The sequence below is a fragment of the Felis catus genome, chromosome F1 (genome assembly GCF_018350175.1).
Source record: "Felis catus isolate Fca126 chromosome F1, F.catus_Fca126_mat1.0, whole genome shotgun sequence".
NCBI lineage: Eukaryota > Metazoa > Chordata > Mammalia > Carnivora > Felidae > Felis > Felis catus.
In genome coordinates this window covers 67,422,887-67,437,176 of record NC_058384.1, presented here as the reverse complement: position 1 = coordinate 67,437,176, position 14,290 = coordinate 67,422,887, and the positions used below count along the sequence as shown (strand labels likewise).

The window sequence follows — 14,290 nt, the reverse complement described above, 5'->3', positions numbered from 1 at the left end:
CACATCCCTGCTCTTCTCCCTCTTTCTATCAGTCACACTAGAAATTTGAGACGGATGGTCCTGATCCTGTCCTCTGCTTCAAACTGCAGAGGCTAAAAAATTTCAGGCTCCACCCAGTCGATAGAAAGGGAGGAGCAAAAAGGGACCCTGATGACCCGAACGTCCAGTCCTGCCCAGGAAGACCGGCAGGACCAGGTGCAAGGCCCAGCCGGCCACCCGGCTCCCCTCACCGCCCCCCGCCCCCAGGACATTCCTGATCCTTCTCCAAGTAGTCCCCCTAACCCTCAGCAGCTGCTCGGGGAGCCAGGGGACACCCAGCGGACAACAGCTGCAAGGGAGCCACCGGCCTCCCCTCCCCCGTGCCCCCGGCCACCATCCCTCGCAGGGAGGGAAGGGAAGCACTGGGCCCGGCTGGGACTCCGGGAGAGTGACCCTGTGCATCCGGGGCAGAAAGGACGGAGGGCAAGGCTGGGGTCAGAGCGACATCCAGGGTGCAAACGACTCACTTGGACAGATGAGGGCTTCCTTGGCCGTGATGCTTTTGTTGCAGGCATAGCACATGGTCATGCCCGACACGGAGATGGTGGTGAAGAGGTGCCCGTTGGTGTAGCGGGCGTCCTTGGCTTCCTTCATCTTCTCCTTCTCGCGGGTCTGCGGAAGGGGCGAGAGACGGGAAGTGAGGCCGGGAGACAGCCGGCGCCCGAGGCGTCCAGAGACAGGCAGGTCGAGGGAGCAGAGCCCGCGTGGGGCTGCCGGAGACATAGCGCTTCCCACGGGAGGGTCCGCCGCGGGGTCAGCGGCAGCCGTCGGGAGCGACCGGCCTCGACCTCGCCGGCCCCCCCCCCCCGGCCTACCTGGCCCCTGCGGCTGGGCTGCCTCCGGTGGCCGCTCATCTCCCTGGCTCCAGCCCCTGCGTCCTCACCGCACCTCCCAGCCCTGCTGCACTCGCCCCCGGGCTGCTGTGCGCTCTCCTGCGAGCAGGGAAGATGCGCAGAGGAGGGAGAGCAGGCGAAGCAGAGGGTGCCAGCTCACCAGCGCGTTCCAATCCATGGGAGTTAGCTGCTCTGATAACCATGACAACGGGTGTCGCGGGCTAGGCAGTCACGGTGGGGGGCAGGAGAACCCCTTCTCAGATTGGCTGGAGGGCAGAATGCCTCCACTGTCGCCCCCCACCCAGAGGTCAGGACCCCACTCGAGGGTCCCCGTGGGAGGCCAGAGCCTGGTCACTCCTCCTCCCTGGGCTCTTTGAGGAAGGAAACTCAGCCCACGGGCCTCCTTCCTTCCGGCAGGAAGCCGGACTTTTATTCCTCATGCTGCCCTCCAAAACCTAGGCTAGTGCCCGCGGCCACTGCCCACTCCCATCCCGAGCCCCTTCTGGCTCCACCCTCCACCCTCCGGCCACGACACCGGTCTTCCGGCTCCGGCAACACGGGGCACAGAGTACCTTCCTTGGGGTCCCGGAGGCTGGCATCCCTGTCCCGGCCTTCCCTCCTCCTGCAGCTCCAGCCTCTGCAGGTCAAGTCTCCTCTCCTCTGCCCCTCAAGTCCCTAAGCTTCCCCAAGAGCCCGAGACGGTGGGAAAATGGGCTGCCTTTCTTCCTGCCTATTCCAGGACCTTCCTCAGTGGTCACCTCAGACCCCTGGAGTCCCTGTACAGAGAGGGTAGCACACAGGACAGGGGCTGGCAAGACCTGCCCCATCCACCCCCCCCCGATTTCCAAGCTCTCAGGAACCAGAGTGGGGCTCAGATTGCTGAAGCTGAGGGCAGGCGACCTAAAGTGGAAGGCACTGCCCAGGGCCTTGGGACAGAGGATGTAAAGCCAGGGGACAGCCCTTGGCCTGGGCCCTCTCGGCCCCTGCACACAGCAGCTGGGAGGCTGGGGGGAACCACACTGCGCTGGTGCGGGGCTGGCGCTCCGGGCTCGGGACAGAAAAGGGAAGTGTGTAGGAGCTGAGTCAACAGCACAGTGGCCACAGTGCCTAAGGCCTCTGGGGTCCGGGGTCCTCCCCTCACCCCCGACTCAGAAGCTCCAGGTCTGTCAGCCAACAATCACAGCCTGGGGGTCTCAGGGTCTGTTCCCCACTTCCGATCACCCACTTTCCCCCCTCCTCCTCCTCTTCCCATTTCCTCGTCTCCTCCCTCCTCCGGGTCATCTCCCCACCCCCAGCCTTCCCCTTCTCACCCGCTCCCCCACCCCCCCACCCCCCCACCCCTGCCATGCTCCCAGGCCTGGTTAGGGAAGCTGACTCCTGTGGTCCTGGCCTCCCGTGTTCCAGGCCTCCAATTTTCTACGCTGGTACCTACCCATCTGGACCTCTAGAAAATTCTCCCTTTGGGCTAACTTCACCTGTCTTGCCCCAAATTATAGCTCCTTAGAAGATCAAATCCTCCTCGGAATCACAACCGTATAGGACCTCAAAGACCAAGAGCCTGCATCTCTCCCCTTGCCGCACACCCTCTCTCCCCTGCACTCCTGGCCTCCTCTAGGACACCGATGAGAAGTCTGAACGTTCACTGGGCTTGAATTGAAAGCAGCAAACCAGCAAACATGAAAATCACACGGGAAAAACCACATCTGGAAGGGGTAGCGGTGCGGGTCCACCCCGTGCAAGTCCCCTCCCCACCCCCTGCGCCCCCCGCCACCTGGAGGCTCCCCCGGTACAGAGGCAGGAGAGGGAGGGCGAGGACGCGCAGCCAGAGCACAGGGCTTCTGGGCCCTTCCCTGCCTGCCATCGACGCCCCACAGAGGCCCAGCCCCTCTGCTCCCCACACTCACCCTCTCTCCGAGGGGCCCCCTCTGTAGGTGAGCCAGCAGCGGGCAGCAGCCACAGCAGCACATCCCACCTCGGGCAGCTAGCGGCCCTGGCACCGCCTAGTGCTATTGTCCTGTGGCAGCCTGTGCCCGCCCCAGGGCTCGGCCAGGGGGACGGAGGGACCCAGGACCCGCCACTGGGGGGAGGCTGTCCCTGAGACAGTGAGTGGTGCCGCCTCTCCACCCTACTCTTTTCCAGGGATTCTGAGGACGGTCCCGCTGGGCTCCAACCCACCCGCAGGACAGCCTGTGGGGCGAGCACTGGGCCACGAGCCCTGATCTACACTGGCCACGCTGAACGCGCAGAAGCCCTTGCTTCGGGGCTCAGTCCTCCGACTGGTCAGCCCTGCTCATCCGCCCCACGGAAGCCTGGCGTCGGGAGGCAGGGAGGAAGGCGCACTGGGTCGGTCCCCTGGCTCGGTGACCTGTCCAACAGGCACTGGGCGCACATTTGCAAGGGAAGGGAGGACGATTGCGAGGAGGGACGGCGGACACTGAGGCCCGGGGTCCAGCAGCACCCTCACCCCACTCCGGGGACCCCTCAGTCCTCACTGGAGCACCCCCCCTTCTTTCTACTCCACTTCCTTTGAGCCTAGACCCTGAGGGTTTCCTCTGGGGGCCCGGAGAGGCCGACCCAAAGCTCCCCTCCGTTGTCCCTCCAGATCGTGGTCACTTGGGAGCAAGAAAGGCGAGGGGACGAGGGCAGGGTCCCCGTCTTCCCCCTTCTCCGCACTGTGCCTCCCTCGGCGGCGAAATGAGGAAAATGGTGCTGTGTGTGAGGAAGGCACTGGGAGCTGGGCTCCCTGGTGGGCAGCAGTGGGTGGCAGAGCCCCCCAGGCCCCCAGGAGGTGGGCGCCTCTCCCAGCAAGGCCCCGGCGCTCATTCTTCCACCGGACGTCCAGGCCACGACCTCCGGGGCAGTCATGTGGTGCTCAGAGCCACAGCCCCTTCCTCAAGATGGTGAGGCCCCTGCAGGGTGACCAGAAGGCACCCGAGGGTCCCGCTGGGATCCAAGTCACCTGCGGCTCAGCGCCTGACCAGCCGGGGCGCAGAGTCATAGGCTGTGGAGTGCACGGGGTCGTGGGGATGGGGGCTTTGAGCAGACAGAGGGTGCCTGGCCACAGGACTGAGAGGAAGGCCAGGCTCTGCTCCTTTGTGAGCTTCCCCGCGACAAGATAAAGGCAGCAGCCCGAGGAGAAGGTGGCCAAAGCCGGAAACGTAACACAGAAAGACATCACCGGACACACAAAGGCACTTAATAAATGCTTGCTCGATGAATGAGAATGACACGCCAGACAACGGGGGCGGAGGGGGCACACTGGCGGAGCAGCAGAGGGGCGCTAAGGGCCATGGGGAATAAAATCAGGCCGGGGACCCTGCAACTCAGGCCTCCTGGACCCCAGCCTGCCCCCTGCCCGGCCACACCTGTCGGGTCAGGAGAGAGACAGCAGAGGGGAGGGCGGGGGGGAGAGGCAAACAGACGGGCATTTGTGCAGGCGAACAATAGCCGTGCCAGGACTCCCTGCCCTCCTGGCACAGGGCAGGCCGGCTGGGCTGGGAGGGGGCAGCTGCTGCCCGCACCCCCTCCCCCAAGACACACAAACAAACCCAGGAGGGTCCAGCCAGCTTCCCTCAGCCATATCTCTCACCAGCTCCAGGAGCCCTGGCCAATCTGCTCACTCAGGCTACTAGACGGCCCTCAAACCCGAGACGGAAGCTAAAAATGGAACTACTTCCAGAAAGCTCGAGCCCCCTAATCTGGTGACCGCGGCTCAAGACAGTAACCCAAAGCATCTGGGGACAGACAGCCACACGCACACACACTCAACACAGGTCACACGCTTGCATGGGATTCACACATTCAGATCTGTCGCCTCCAGGATCCAAGGTCGGTTCCAGGGAAGCCAGGACTGAGCTCAGGCCCCTCTCTCTGTCCTTTGCTGAGCCCAGCCGGCCCTTCCCCAGGCACCAGCAACCCCTGCAGCAGTGACTTCCCTTCCTCGGCTCGGTCCTGAACCTCCATGACCCTAGAACCTCTTCCTGTGCCCCTAAAAGCTTCAACCTCCCAGGGACCCTCAGTTCCTGCAAAACTTCCTTACAAAACTGCCAGCCAGCCGGGTCAGCCCCTCCCTGCTCACCCAGCCCTCCTCCCCGGGCCCAGCTCCTCTCCCAGTCCATCCTGCACACAAAGCCAGCCACCTCTCCTTACCCAGAACAAAGAAATCGCCTCTCCCTCTCTCCCACTCCACCTGCCCCAACACACGCCAATGCTGGGGGCCTGGAGACTCCAAGGGGACCCCAGCCTCCAGGGCCGTCCTGGAGGCCCCTGCTGGCCCCTAGACAGGAAAGGACCCTTTGTTCTGACACATGAAGGTTAGGATTTGGGTGGGGGAAGAGCAGGGGGCCAGAGGGAAAGGGGCCTGTGGGGTCTGGAGCCAGGGAAGGTAGGAAGCAGAAAGAATGGGGAGTGGAGAGAAAGGGGTGACGGGAACAGACACGTGGGGAGGGGCTGCAGTCAGCCTCTGTGAAGCTGGGAGGAACGGGGTATTCTCCCTCACAGTTTCTCCGTTTCTGAGAAGTCCCGGGTGTCAGGCAGGGAAGGGGGCAGGGGTGTGGGCTCAGGGCTTGGTCTGACCCATCCCTCCAAATAGGTAGCAGGGGAGACCATCTTCCTCAAATAATCTCATTTCCAGCAGGGCCCCTCGACTTCCCACCACAGTATAAAAAGAAAGGAGACAGCTGGTGCGCTGGGGGAGGGGGAAGAGGGGATCCAGGGTTTGTTGGCCAAGCACCAACTCCCCCCTCCTGTAACCACAGCTTTCCGGAGGCGGCCCTCCCCTTCCGACCAACCCAAACCGACAACCACCCTCCTCCTGCGGCGCTCTGCCCTCAGATCCACCCACTCAGTCCCCCCCCAAGCCCCCACTCCCCAAACCACAGCAGGCCCCAGGACAGAAGGCGCCCCAGTCCCCCCGCTACTAGAAAGACCAAGGCATGAGGACCCAGGTATCTGGCCCCCCAGCTCTTTCCGATGAAGAAGGACTCCAGTATCTACCCTTCCAGAGGCCCTGTCTACACCCCTCTCCAGGTCTGCCCCCCACGGCTCCCTCTTGGCTTTCCTTTTTAGGGTGGAACCAAATTTCCGTGGTTTCAAAAAAACCTCTCCGCCCCCCTTTGGCTCTACTCCAGGGTCTCGGCTCAAACGGTTGAAAAATAAACAGACTCTCAGGGCTGGGGCCTGGCCCGGCCGGGGTTGAGCAGAGCCCGTCTGCCACCCCACGGCTCCAGCACACTTCCTGTCTTAGGCTCTGCTCAAATCCCCAGTTGCCTTCCTGTTGGCAGAATCTCATCCCGGCCCCCCGGAGGGAAAGTTCCAGGATGGAACCTCTCCCAACTTAGCCTGGAGACAGGTAGCCAGGCTAGGAGTTAGGAGGAGTGTGGGAGGGCTTTCCACCATTTTCCAGGGCTCCCAGAGGGCAGTGCCCCCTTGCTGCAAGCACCGTGGGGGTGATGGGCACTGGGGCAGAGGGGGAAGGGCACTGGGGGCAGGGCACTGGCGGCAGAGGGAAGCCAGAGATTAAACCAGCTACTGGCGGGGGCCTGGCCCTCCTGATAATGGGTACAGTGCGGGCGACCTGGCTGCTGGGAGGCGCTGTCTGCATGCCACGGGCTGCCAGCTCTAACCTGTTCACGGACACCTCATTTCCCGGGGTCTGGGGTGTGCAGAGGTCATGGCCTTGGAGAGTGGGCCTGGCTACAAAGACAGGGATAAAGGATACTTGGGAAGGAGTGAGGGCCAAGGATAATTATACCCCAGACTCTGGAAATGGAAGGTGAATGGGTCCCAGGATGAAGAGTGAAGGGAGGGCTAGGGAGAGGAGGGAGGAGGGGCGACAGGGGCACAGAGCCGGCCAGCCGGTCACCCTCGGGGTTTCACGCAGGGAGAACAGGGGGCTTGGAAGCTGGCGGGTCACAAAGGGACGGCGACCCGAGGCCCTGTGTTCCAGAAACAGGTGTGCCCAGGGCCCCGGAGGACGGAGGAAAGGATCCCAACTACACAAAGACCTCTGCTCCCGGCGCCTGAGGGTGATGGCTCCTGGGGGGGAAGTACGCCGTCCCGACCCCAGCCACCCGCCTACCAGAGGGGAGAAGTGAATCACAGCTGGAAAGTCCATCTGCGGGGGGAGGAGGGGCTGACTTTTGTCTGGGGGGTGGGGGGGCGGCGGCGGCGGTGCGGGCGGGAGGAACCGGGAAACCACCCCTCCAGGCCCCTGCGCCGGATGGCGGGGACAAAGGGGGATGAGCACGCCGGCGACCGCGGGGCGCAGGGGCCCCCGGGCCGAGGGGAGCCCCGCCGACACGCGCACCTCCCTCCTCCCGCGCGGTCCCTTCCCGGAGCAACTTTCTTCCGGGCGGTCGGGCCGGGAGGGGGTGGGGGTGGGGGCGGCGCGGGACGCCCCCCGGGGCCCGGCGCTCCCTCCCGGCCCCGCCGCCCCGCGCCCCCAGAGCCCACCTTGCTCGCCAGCTCCCGGCTCCGCTCGGTCCGCGCGCGCGTGAGCGACTCGATCCGAGACATGGTCGGGGCGGCGGCGGCGGCGGCGGCGGCGGGCGGTCCCGGGACAGGAAGGCGGCTCGCGCGCGCGGCCCCGCGCAGTTCCTCAAACGCGAGCCTCCCCGCGGGCCGGGGGCGGGGGCCGCCGGGCCGGGCCCGGGGCGCTGGCCGCCGCTCGCCCCGCCGGCCCTGCGCGCCCTGCCCGCGCCCTGCCCGCGCCGACCTCTACCCGGGAGCCCCGCGGCCCCCCGCCCCGCGCGCTCTGCAGGGAGCCCCGCCGCCCGCGCCGCCAGGCCCCGCGCGCCGCTGGGGGCAGGGCAGGGGGAGGGCGGGGGAAGCGAGGGGAAGCGAGAGGCCGGTCTTTACCGGGCGTGGAGGCGAGGGTGCGCGCCCGAGGACTCTCCCGCGAGCCCCCCGCCCCGCCCCGAGCGGCGGCCACCCCCGGCCCCGCCCCCGGCCCCGCCCCCGGCCCTCGCGCGGGCCCCGCCCCCTCTCGGGAGGCCGGGGAAGTCCTTCCTGGTGTCTAGCCCCGCTTCCCTCCGTTGGCTGTTAGGCCGGAGCCGAAAGGCTGGACACCGGCCCGCCCCCGCTCCGGGGGGCACTCAGGGCCCGGCCAGTCTCCCCACAAGCGGCGGCGTGCAGTGGGGCATTGTTTCGGGGCCCTCTGCCGCAGCCTGAGCCACCCTCCACCTTTGCCGAGTTTCCTGCTGCTGCAAACTTCCTCCCCCAATCTAACTATATAATCCTTCACACTGCAGTTCATTTCTGCCTCTCAGGCTCTCGCATTTCTCTGCAGAGCCTTGGGGCACAGCATCCTGTGTCTGCACGGTCCTGCCTGACTCTGGTCCCAAAAAGTGTAGGGGAAGGAGGGAGAGGAGGCCCAACCCAGATGCCGCAGCTCCCGGCCCCGGCTCAGAGGCAGCTCCAGCCAGTGTTTCCAGCCCAGCTCAGCACTCCCCTTAGGTGCCAATTTTAGCCTCTGCCACTATTTTGGGCTTCGCTGCCTCACCACTGGCTGAGCCCGTTGGGCTCCTCACCCCCAGCACCACCTCCACACTGCTCCCCTAGCCTCCCTCCTGCCTAACAACTCTTTCATCACCTCCTTCCTCACCCATTCCACTGTTTAAGAATCCATGTACCGCAAAGACCAGAAAACAGGAGAGGGGATAAGCCCATTTCAGGCCGGATGGAAATTAGAAAGCAAAAAGGACTTTCCCAGGGCCAGGAGGCAGGCTGGTTCCCCCAGGCTTGCACCTGTGGGAGAGACCTTATGGGAAGGCCCTAGGAACTCCCCCAAACCAGAAATCCTGGCCCAGAACCCCAGACTTGACCTCCCCGCAGTGAGCAGGCAGGGCTGAGGAATGTACTAAATATAAAAACAGAACAGACAACCAGAAGCCAGAATCTTGGCCTGGTGGCTCCACCCACTGGGGGCCCAGAGACCAGGGGTGGGCCAGGACCTGAACTTTTCTCCCAGGCCTAGGGTGGGAGAGTGCCACAAGCAAAGGATGGAATCTTAAAGGGCCACACTGTAGTGTGGGCACCCAGTGGGCGGAGCCATGAGGCCAGGACCTGAATCGCAGGGTTTGAGGGAACTCTCAGGCCGGCCTCAGACTCAGGTCTCTGTGAAGGAAGCAGACCTAAGGCTCCAGCCCTTTTCTGCCTCCTCCCCCATCTTCAGTGAGCTCTGTGTCCCAGCCTGGCCCTCGCTCAATGCCCACCTCTTCCGCTTAGGAGATGAGTGGCCAGGAAGGGGGTTTGGGAGTGGGTACAGGAAACCCGTCTACCTTGAGGAACAGCTGGGCTTTTAGAGAGCTAAGCCTGCTGCCTGACTTAATTTTCATCTTATGCATCCCGGGAACACTTCCAAAACCAAACCCTTGCGTCGTCATCTCCCTATCCCCGCCCCACTCCTATCCACTGATACTTCCCGTTATTTTCAGAAATTATTTTTTAGATACCCCATAACAAAAGGCAACCCGAATTTCTGCCAGAACCTAAAAGTAGCCACCACCAGAGCCCGAAACTCTTGACCTTGGGATCGTGAGTTCAAGCCCCACATTTGGTGTGGAGATGACTTTAAAATCAGAATCGTCAGGGGTGGCTCAGTCGGTTAAGCATCCAACTTCGGCTCAGGTCACGACCTCACAGTTCGTGGGTTCCGGCCCCGTGTCAGGCTCTGTGCCGACAGCTCAGAGCCTGGAGCCTGCTTTGGATTCTGTGTCTCCCTCTCTCTCTGCCCCTCCCCCACTCACACTCTGTCTCTTCTGTCTCTCTCAACATTAAAAAACAATTTTTTAATAAAATAAAAGAGAATGAAAATCTTTTTGCAAAGCAACAACAAAAAAGCTTTGGGTCTGCAATACCGCCCTGCCTCCTGGTAACTGTAGGATCTCAGGCAAGTAATGGACCCGCTGCGTTCGTTGTCTTGTCTACAAAATGGAGATTAAAATACTTATCTTTGTCAGAGTGTTATGAAAATGAAATGGGATGGCCTCTGGAAAAGTGTTTTGTCCACCTCGATGACTAGTCAAATAGGAAGGAATAAGCCACTTCCTCTCTCCAGCCCCGCCCCCTGATGTTGACCTGCCAGGGGCAGTCCCGAGCTGGGAGGAGGGGAAGGGGTTTAGTGAGGCAGGCACACGCACTCGTGAGTGTGGAACAGCACTGGGCCGGAGACCCTGGTGGGGAAGGGCGAGTCTGGCCAGACGCTGACTCGCTCGGGCTCTTTCCCGCTGCCTATCCGGGTCCCACACTGCCCACACCCCCCTTCACCTGGTTACTTTACTTCTCACCGAACTTGGGCCAAGGGTGGGCAAAGGCAGAAGACCCCGGGGGATCGGGATGCCCCCCACCCCGGGCAGCACAGATTCCCCCTGCGGGGAAAGAAGGCAGCTCCCCCAGCACACTCTCCTACCCTGAGCTAAGGGAGCTCCTGAGGACGCTGGCCGGAGACCCAGGTCCCTGGAGAGCTAAGTCTCTCGTGGGAGAAAAGAAGCTTCACTGCCCCACTGCCCTCCCCACCCCCGGCTTTAAGATTCCAGCCGCTCCTGCTCAGACTGCCTGGTCCCCGGCCTCAACCCCCCCCACCCCCTCCGGCCTGCGGTGAGAAGGTGCTAACCAGCGGGTTTCTCCTCTGCCTGACCCGGAGGAAGGCCAAAAGGCTGGCGGGGGAGCAAGCCCGGCCCGGCCCCGGGGGGGGGGGGGGGGGGGGGGGGGGCGAGGGGTGAGAATCCCGGGGCTCTTCCAGGTGAATATGGAGGTTTTCTCTGCAGTCTTTCTCCATGCTCAGCAGCCGCCCCAGGTTGGAAGGTGCATGCACACTTGGGGAGGCCCCGGGAGGAAAAGGGGGGTGCTCATTCTGCCAGGAAATGGAGAACGTGGAAAGGCGTTGGAGCAGCAGCCAGAGCTCCTGGTCTCGCAGCGCCGGGGTCGGTAATAAGGGACCCGGGAGGATAGTTTCACCTTCCCGGGGTCAGAACTGGACGTGGCCCTACACGCGCGGCTGTGCGTGCGTTTCCACAACGTCGGACTTTCCTGGTTCCCACGCTGCCTGGGGTCTAATTGCAACTCCGGCAGCTGCTGCACCCACCCGTACAATTCCGAGTGGAAAGGCACTTTGCAAACCCTTACAGACGCTCCGAAGAAGTAAAAAGTAGGGCCATAATTATGATCATTATCCTTCTTCCAGTGGTTCCGATCCCTGCTGCCCACCTCTCAGCCACGTGAGGCCGGAAGAGAGGTAGGGCTCAGCCACTCTTCCCCTCTCCCAGCTGTCCACAGCTGGCTGCGGAGCTGGAGGCAGGGGGACAGGGGGGCGCAGAGGAAAGGTGACCCTCCCCCCATGCAGGGAGGGAGTCTGGGAGAAATACCACGTGCTTCTTCCAAACCTGAACCATTGCCCTGGGTGTCTGTCTCCCGGGGAAGCTGGGGACAGAGCAGAAGGTGGGGTGCAGAGGAGGGGAACTGAGGAGGGCAGGGGGGCCAGGCCTCCTGCTTCCCCGCTGACTCCTACCTTGGCCTTTCCGGTCATGCCCAGGAGGAAACTGAGGGTCCGGCGCAGGGGGGAGTCCGCCCAGGTACCTGAGCCCCCTTCCAGTTGGCTACAGCTGCAGAGAGAAAAAAGAAGAGGTGAAGGGCTGGAGGCTGAGCTGGAAAAGAAAGGCAAGACGTTCCCGGAGAGATGGTGGACGGAGGCGCCATGCCCGGAGGGGAGAAAGGAGGTCCGCGAAAGGACCGAGAAAGCCCCTCGCCCCACCCCCACCTCCCGGATGTGCACGGCTGCTGCCCAGGCACCTCAGCGTGTGAGGAAAACTCCAGGCTCCTCCCAGATAAGTGCAGACCCTCCCCCTTCCTACCTAACTCAGGCCCGGCCTCTGCCGGCACTGCTTCCCGACCAAAGCTGCGGGGTGAGGGCCCCCCAGTGGGGCATGTTCCCCTCAAAACACAAGAGCCCTGTGTACGACCCTCTCTGCTGTGTGGAAAGGGCCTCTGGGCCCAAAGCCAATAAGGAGTGGATTTCCTGGGATTTCATCAGCCCCATCCCATGAGCTAATCCCAAACCCAGAGCCAGGAGGATGTGTCAGCTAGAGATTTTCAGGGTCACAAATCAGAGCTTGGCATCTTAAAGGGCCCTGGCTAGCTCATCCAGCCGCACTGTCTGGGAGGGCCCGGCCGCTCTAACCGGGCTTCAGCTGCAGGGGCCAAATAAACAGGTGCCGATTTTGTGTGCTGATTTTTCTGGGCACCGAAATCTCCCAGGCTCCCGCAGTTCCAGGGCTGGGCCTCAGGCCCTGCCCTCCCACCCAGGGCTCCACAGCCCCTGCCCAGCTCTCCGTAGAGCCACTCCCCTCTGGTTATGATCTGAACCTCCAAGTCTGATGCATGGGGTCCTTAGTCGCCCTAAGGTGACTGTCCCTAAGTCTCTCCCTAAGACTGTCCAGTAGCTGATCTGCCCACCCCCCTTCCTGGCCTTGACAACTCCCTCTCCCCTCTTCATCTGACCGCCTGGGGTCTGGATACTACTTTCCTTTCCCTAACTGCTTCACTCTCCCATGAGGCTACTGGGAGCCCTGTAACCCTCCCTGGCCACTGAATGAGGAGAGGGTGAATTCTGTAAAGCTCGGGGACAGGGCCTTTTGGAGGCCTAGGATCAGAAATGTTAAAGGGAGCGATGTTTCAGGAAGCAGAGACCCTTGGTGCTACAAGATCCGTGGACCGGTCCCACTGCCCCTCTTCCATCGGGGCCTCTGAAGGGCTCTGGGTCTCCCAAACTCACCTTCGGCTGAGGTCAGTGGCGGAGGGCTGGCATAAATTCCCTGCCAACACAAAAGGAGACGAGAAGTGTCCGGCTAAAGCCAGACAAAGACGCCCGGGGCTGCCTCCCCCACCCCCTCCACCTGGATCAGGTTCCCATGCTGCAGGTGCATGTGACTGGCACTGGAGTTGGGGGGGGGGGGGTCTGAGCGGCGCAGAGCTGAAGAACTGAGAGGCCAGGGAGCAGAGCACGGGACCCTGTAGAGCAGGGGGTGGGAGCCTGAGTCTCAGCTCCGTCTCTGCAGAACCGAATGGAGACAGCAGAGGTCTCGCACTGAGCCTTCAGTGCCTCATCTTGAGGACAAGGTACATGGCAGGTAACTGTCCTTCATCTCCTGTGACGGGGAGGGGGACTGGAGAGCCGCACTCTGTCCTGTGTCCTCCTTCATTAGAAGGAGAGTTCTGAATTCAGACCTCTCATTTGAATAGAGGCATGTTGGTGTTTCCAAGGGTGTGTGGTTAAGCAGCACCCAGGACACCCAGACTCTAAACGGCTGGTGGTGGGCGGTGAGGGACGGTGGTGAGATAGACAGGGGAAGGGGCCACCACTGCCTTGCCTCCCACCTCCACTCACCAGCCGGGTCGGAACAGCCCAAGAGACAACTGATGCCACTCATGGACGCAGACTTGGAAAGCACGCCCGTGGCCGAGCGGTCCAAAGGGCCAACGGATGGATGACAGCAGCTCTGACCCTAGAATCGCATCAAGAGCCCTCACTCAAAGTCAGGCCTCACCCCTCCCGCTCCCTGTGCTCTTCTTCCCCGTCCTCCACACCTGCCCCGTTCCACCTGAAATCCTTGGGAAGTTAATCCCACTGTTCGGCGTTCAGCACTCTGCTGCAATTCGAGCCCAAAGCAGGAAACATCTTAGAAAAAATTTACACTGAAGGGTTTCCAGAGGTGACAGACTCAAACTATGGAGGCCAGGCAGGTAATAAAAACAAACAAACAAAATGAAATGAAACAACAGAGACAGTCTGGATTTAAGACAAAAGGGAGTAGGAATATTCATGAACCACGCACCCAACCATTAGGAAATAAATATTTTTCTCAAGCCTATACGAAGCACTTCAAAAACTGGCCACATATCAGGCCAGAAGGCAAATTATTTTTTATTTTTTTAATGTTTATTTATTTTCGAGAGAGAAAGAAACAGAGCGTGCGCGGGGGAGGGGCAGAGAGAGAGGGAGACCCAAAATCCGAACCAGGCTCCAGGCTCTGAGCTGTCAGCACAGAGCCTGACGCGGGGCTCGAACCCATGAACCCTGAGATCATGACCTGAGCCAAAGTCGGACACTTAACTGACTGAGCCACCCAGGCGCCCCAGAAGGCAAGTTTTGACACATTTCAAATAATCTGTATCATAGAGATCATAGGAAACAAGCCAGAAATCCCCTTCCAGTGGATCGGATGAGGGATCTGAGATGTATTCACATATCAAAATACTAACCAAAAGTGAAAATGGGGGCGCCTGGGTGGCTCAGTCAGTTGAGCGTCCGGCTTTGGCTCAGGTCATGGTCTCGCAGTTCCTGAGTTCGAGCCCCACGTTGGGCTCTGTGCTAACAAAGAGCTCAGAGCCTGGAGCCTGCTTCAGATTCTGTGTCTCTCTCT

General features: G+C 61.9%; 1 protein-coding gene across 7 annotated transcripts in view; it reads right to left on the bottom strand.

Annotated features, from left to right (window-relative positions):
- The window catches only part of ARHGEF2 (Rho/Rac guanine nucleotide exchange factor 2), a 45,494-nt gene that overhangs the window by 16,422 nt on the left and 14,782 nt on the right, over positions 1–14,290 (bottom strand). For 2 of the 7 annotated variants that reach the window (XM_023247171.2, XM_023247172.2), the window contains 4 exons: positions 13,255–13,372; positions 12,643–12,682; positions 11,380–11,473; positions 507–651 (listed from right to left, as the gene is read on the bottom strand). In XM_023247171.2, the coding sequence (XP_023102939.2) occupies positions 507–651; positions 11,380–11,473; positions 12,643–12,682; positions 13,255–13,372 (397 nt within the window). Of the gene's footprint in view, positions 1–506; positions 652–854; positions 1,010–7,325; positions 7,585–7,730; positions 7,791–11,379; positions 11,474–11,722; positions 11,875–12,642; positions 12,683–13,254; positions 13,373–14,290 lie in introns of those variants that run through there. The other 5 variants (XM_023247173.2, XM_023247179.2, XM_023247177.2 and 2 more) reach the window with 4 other exon arrangements.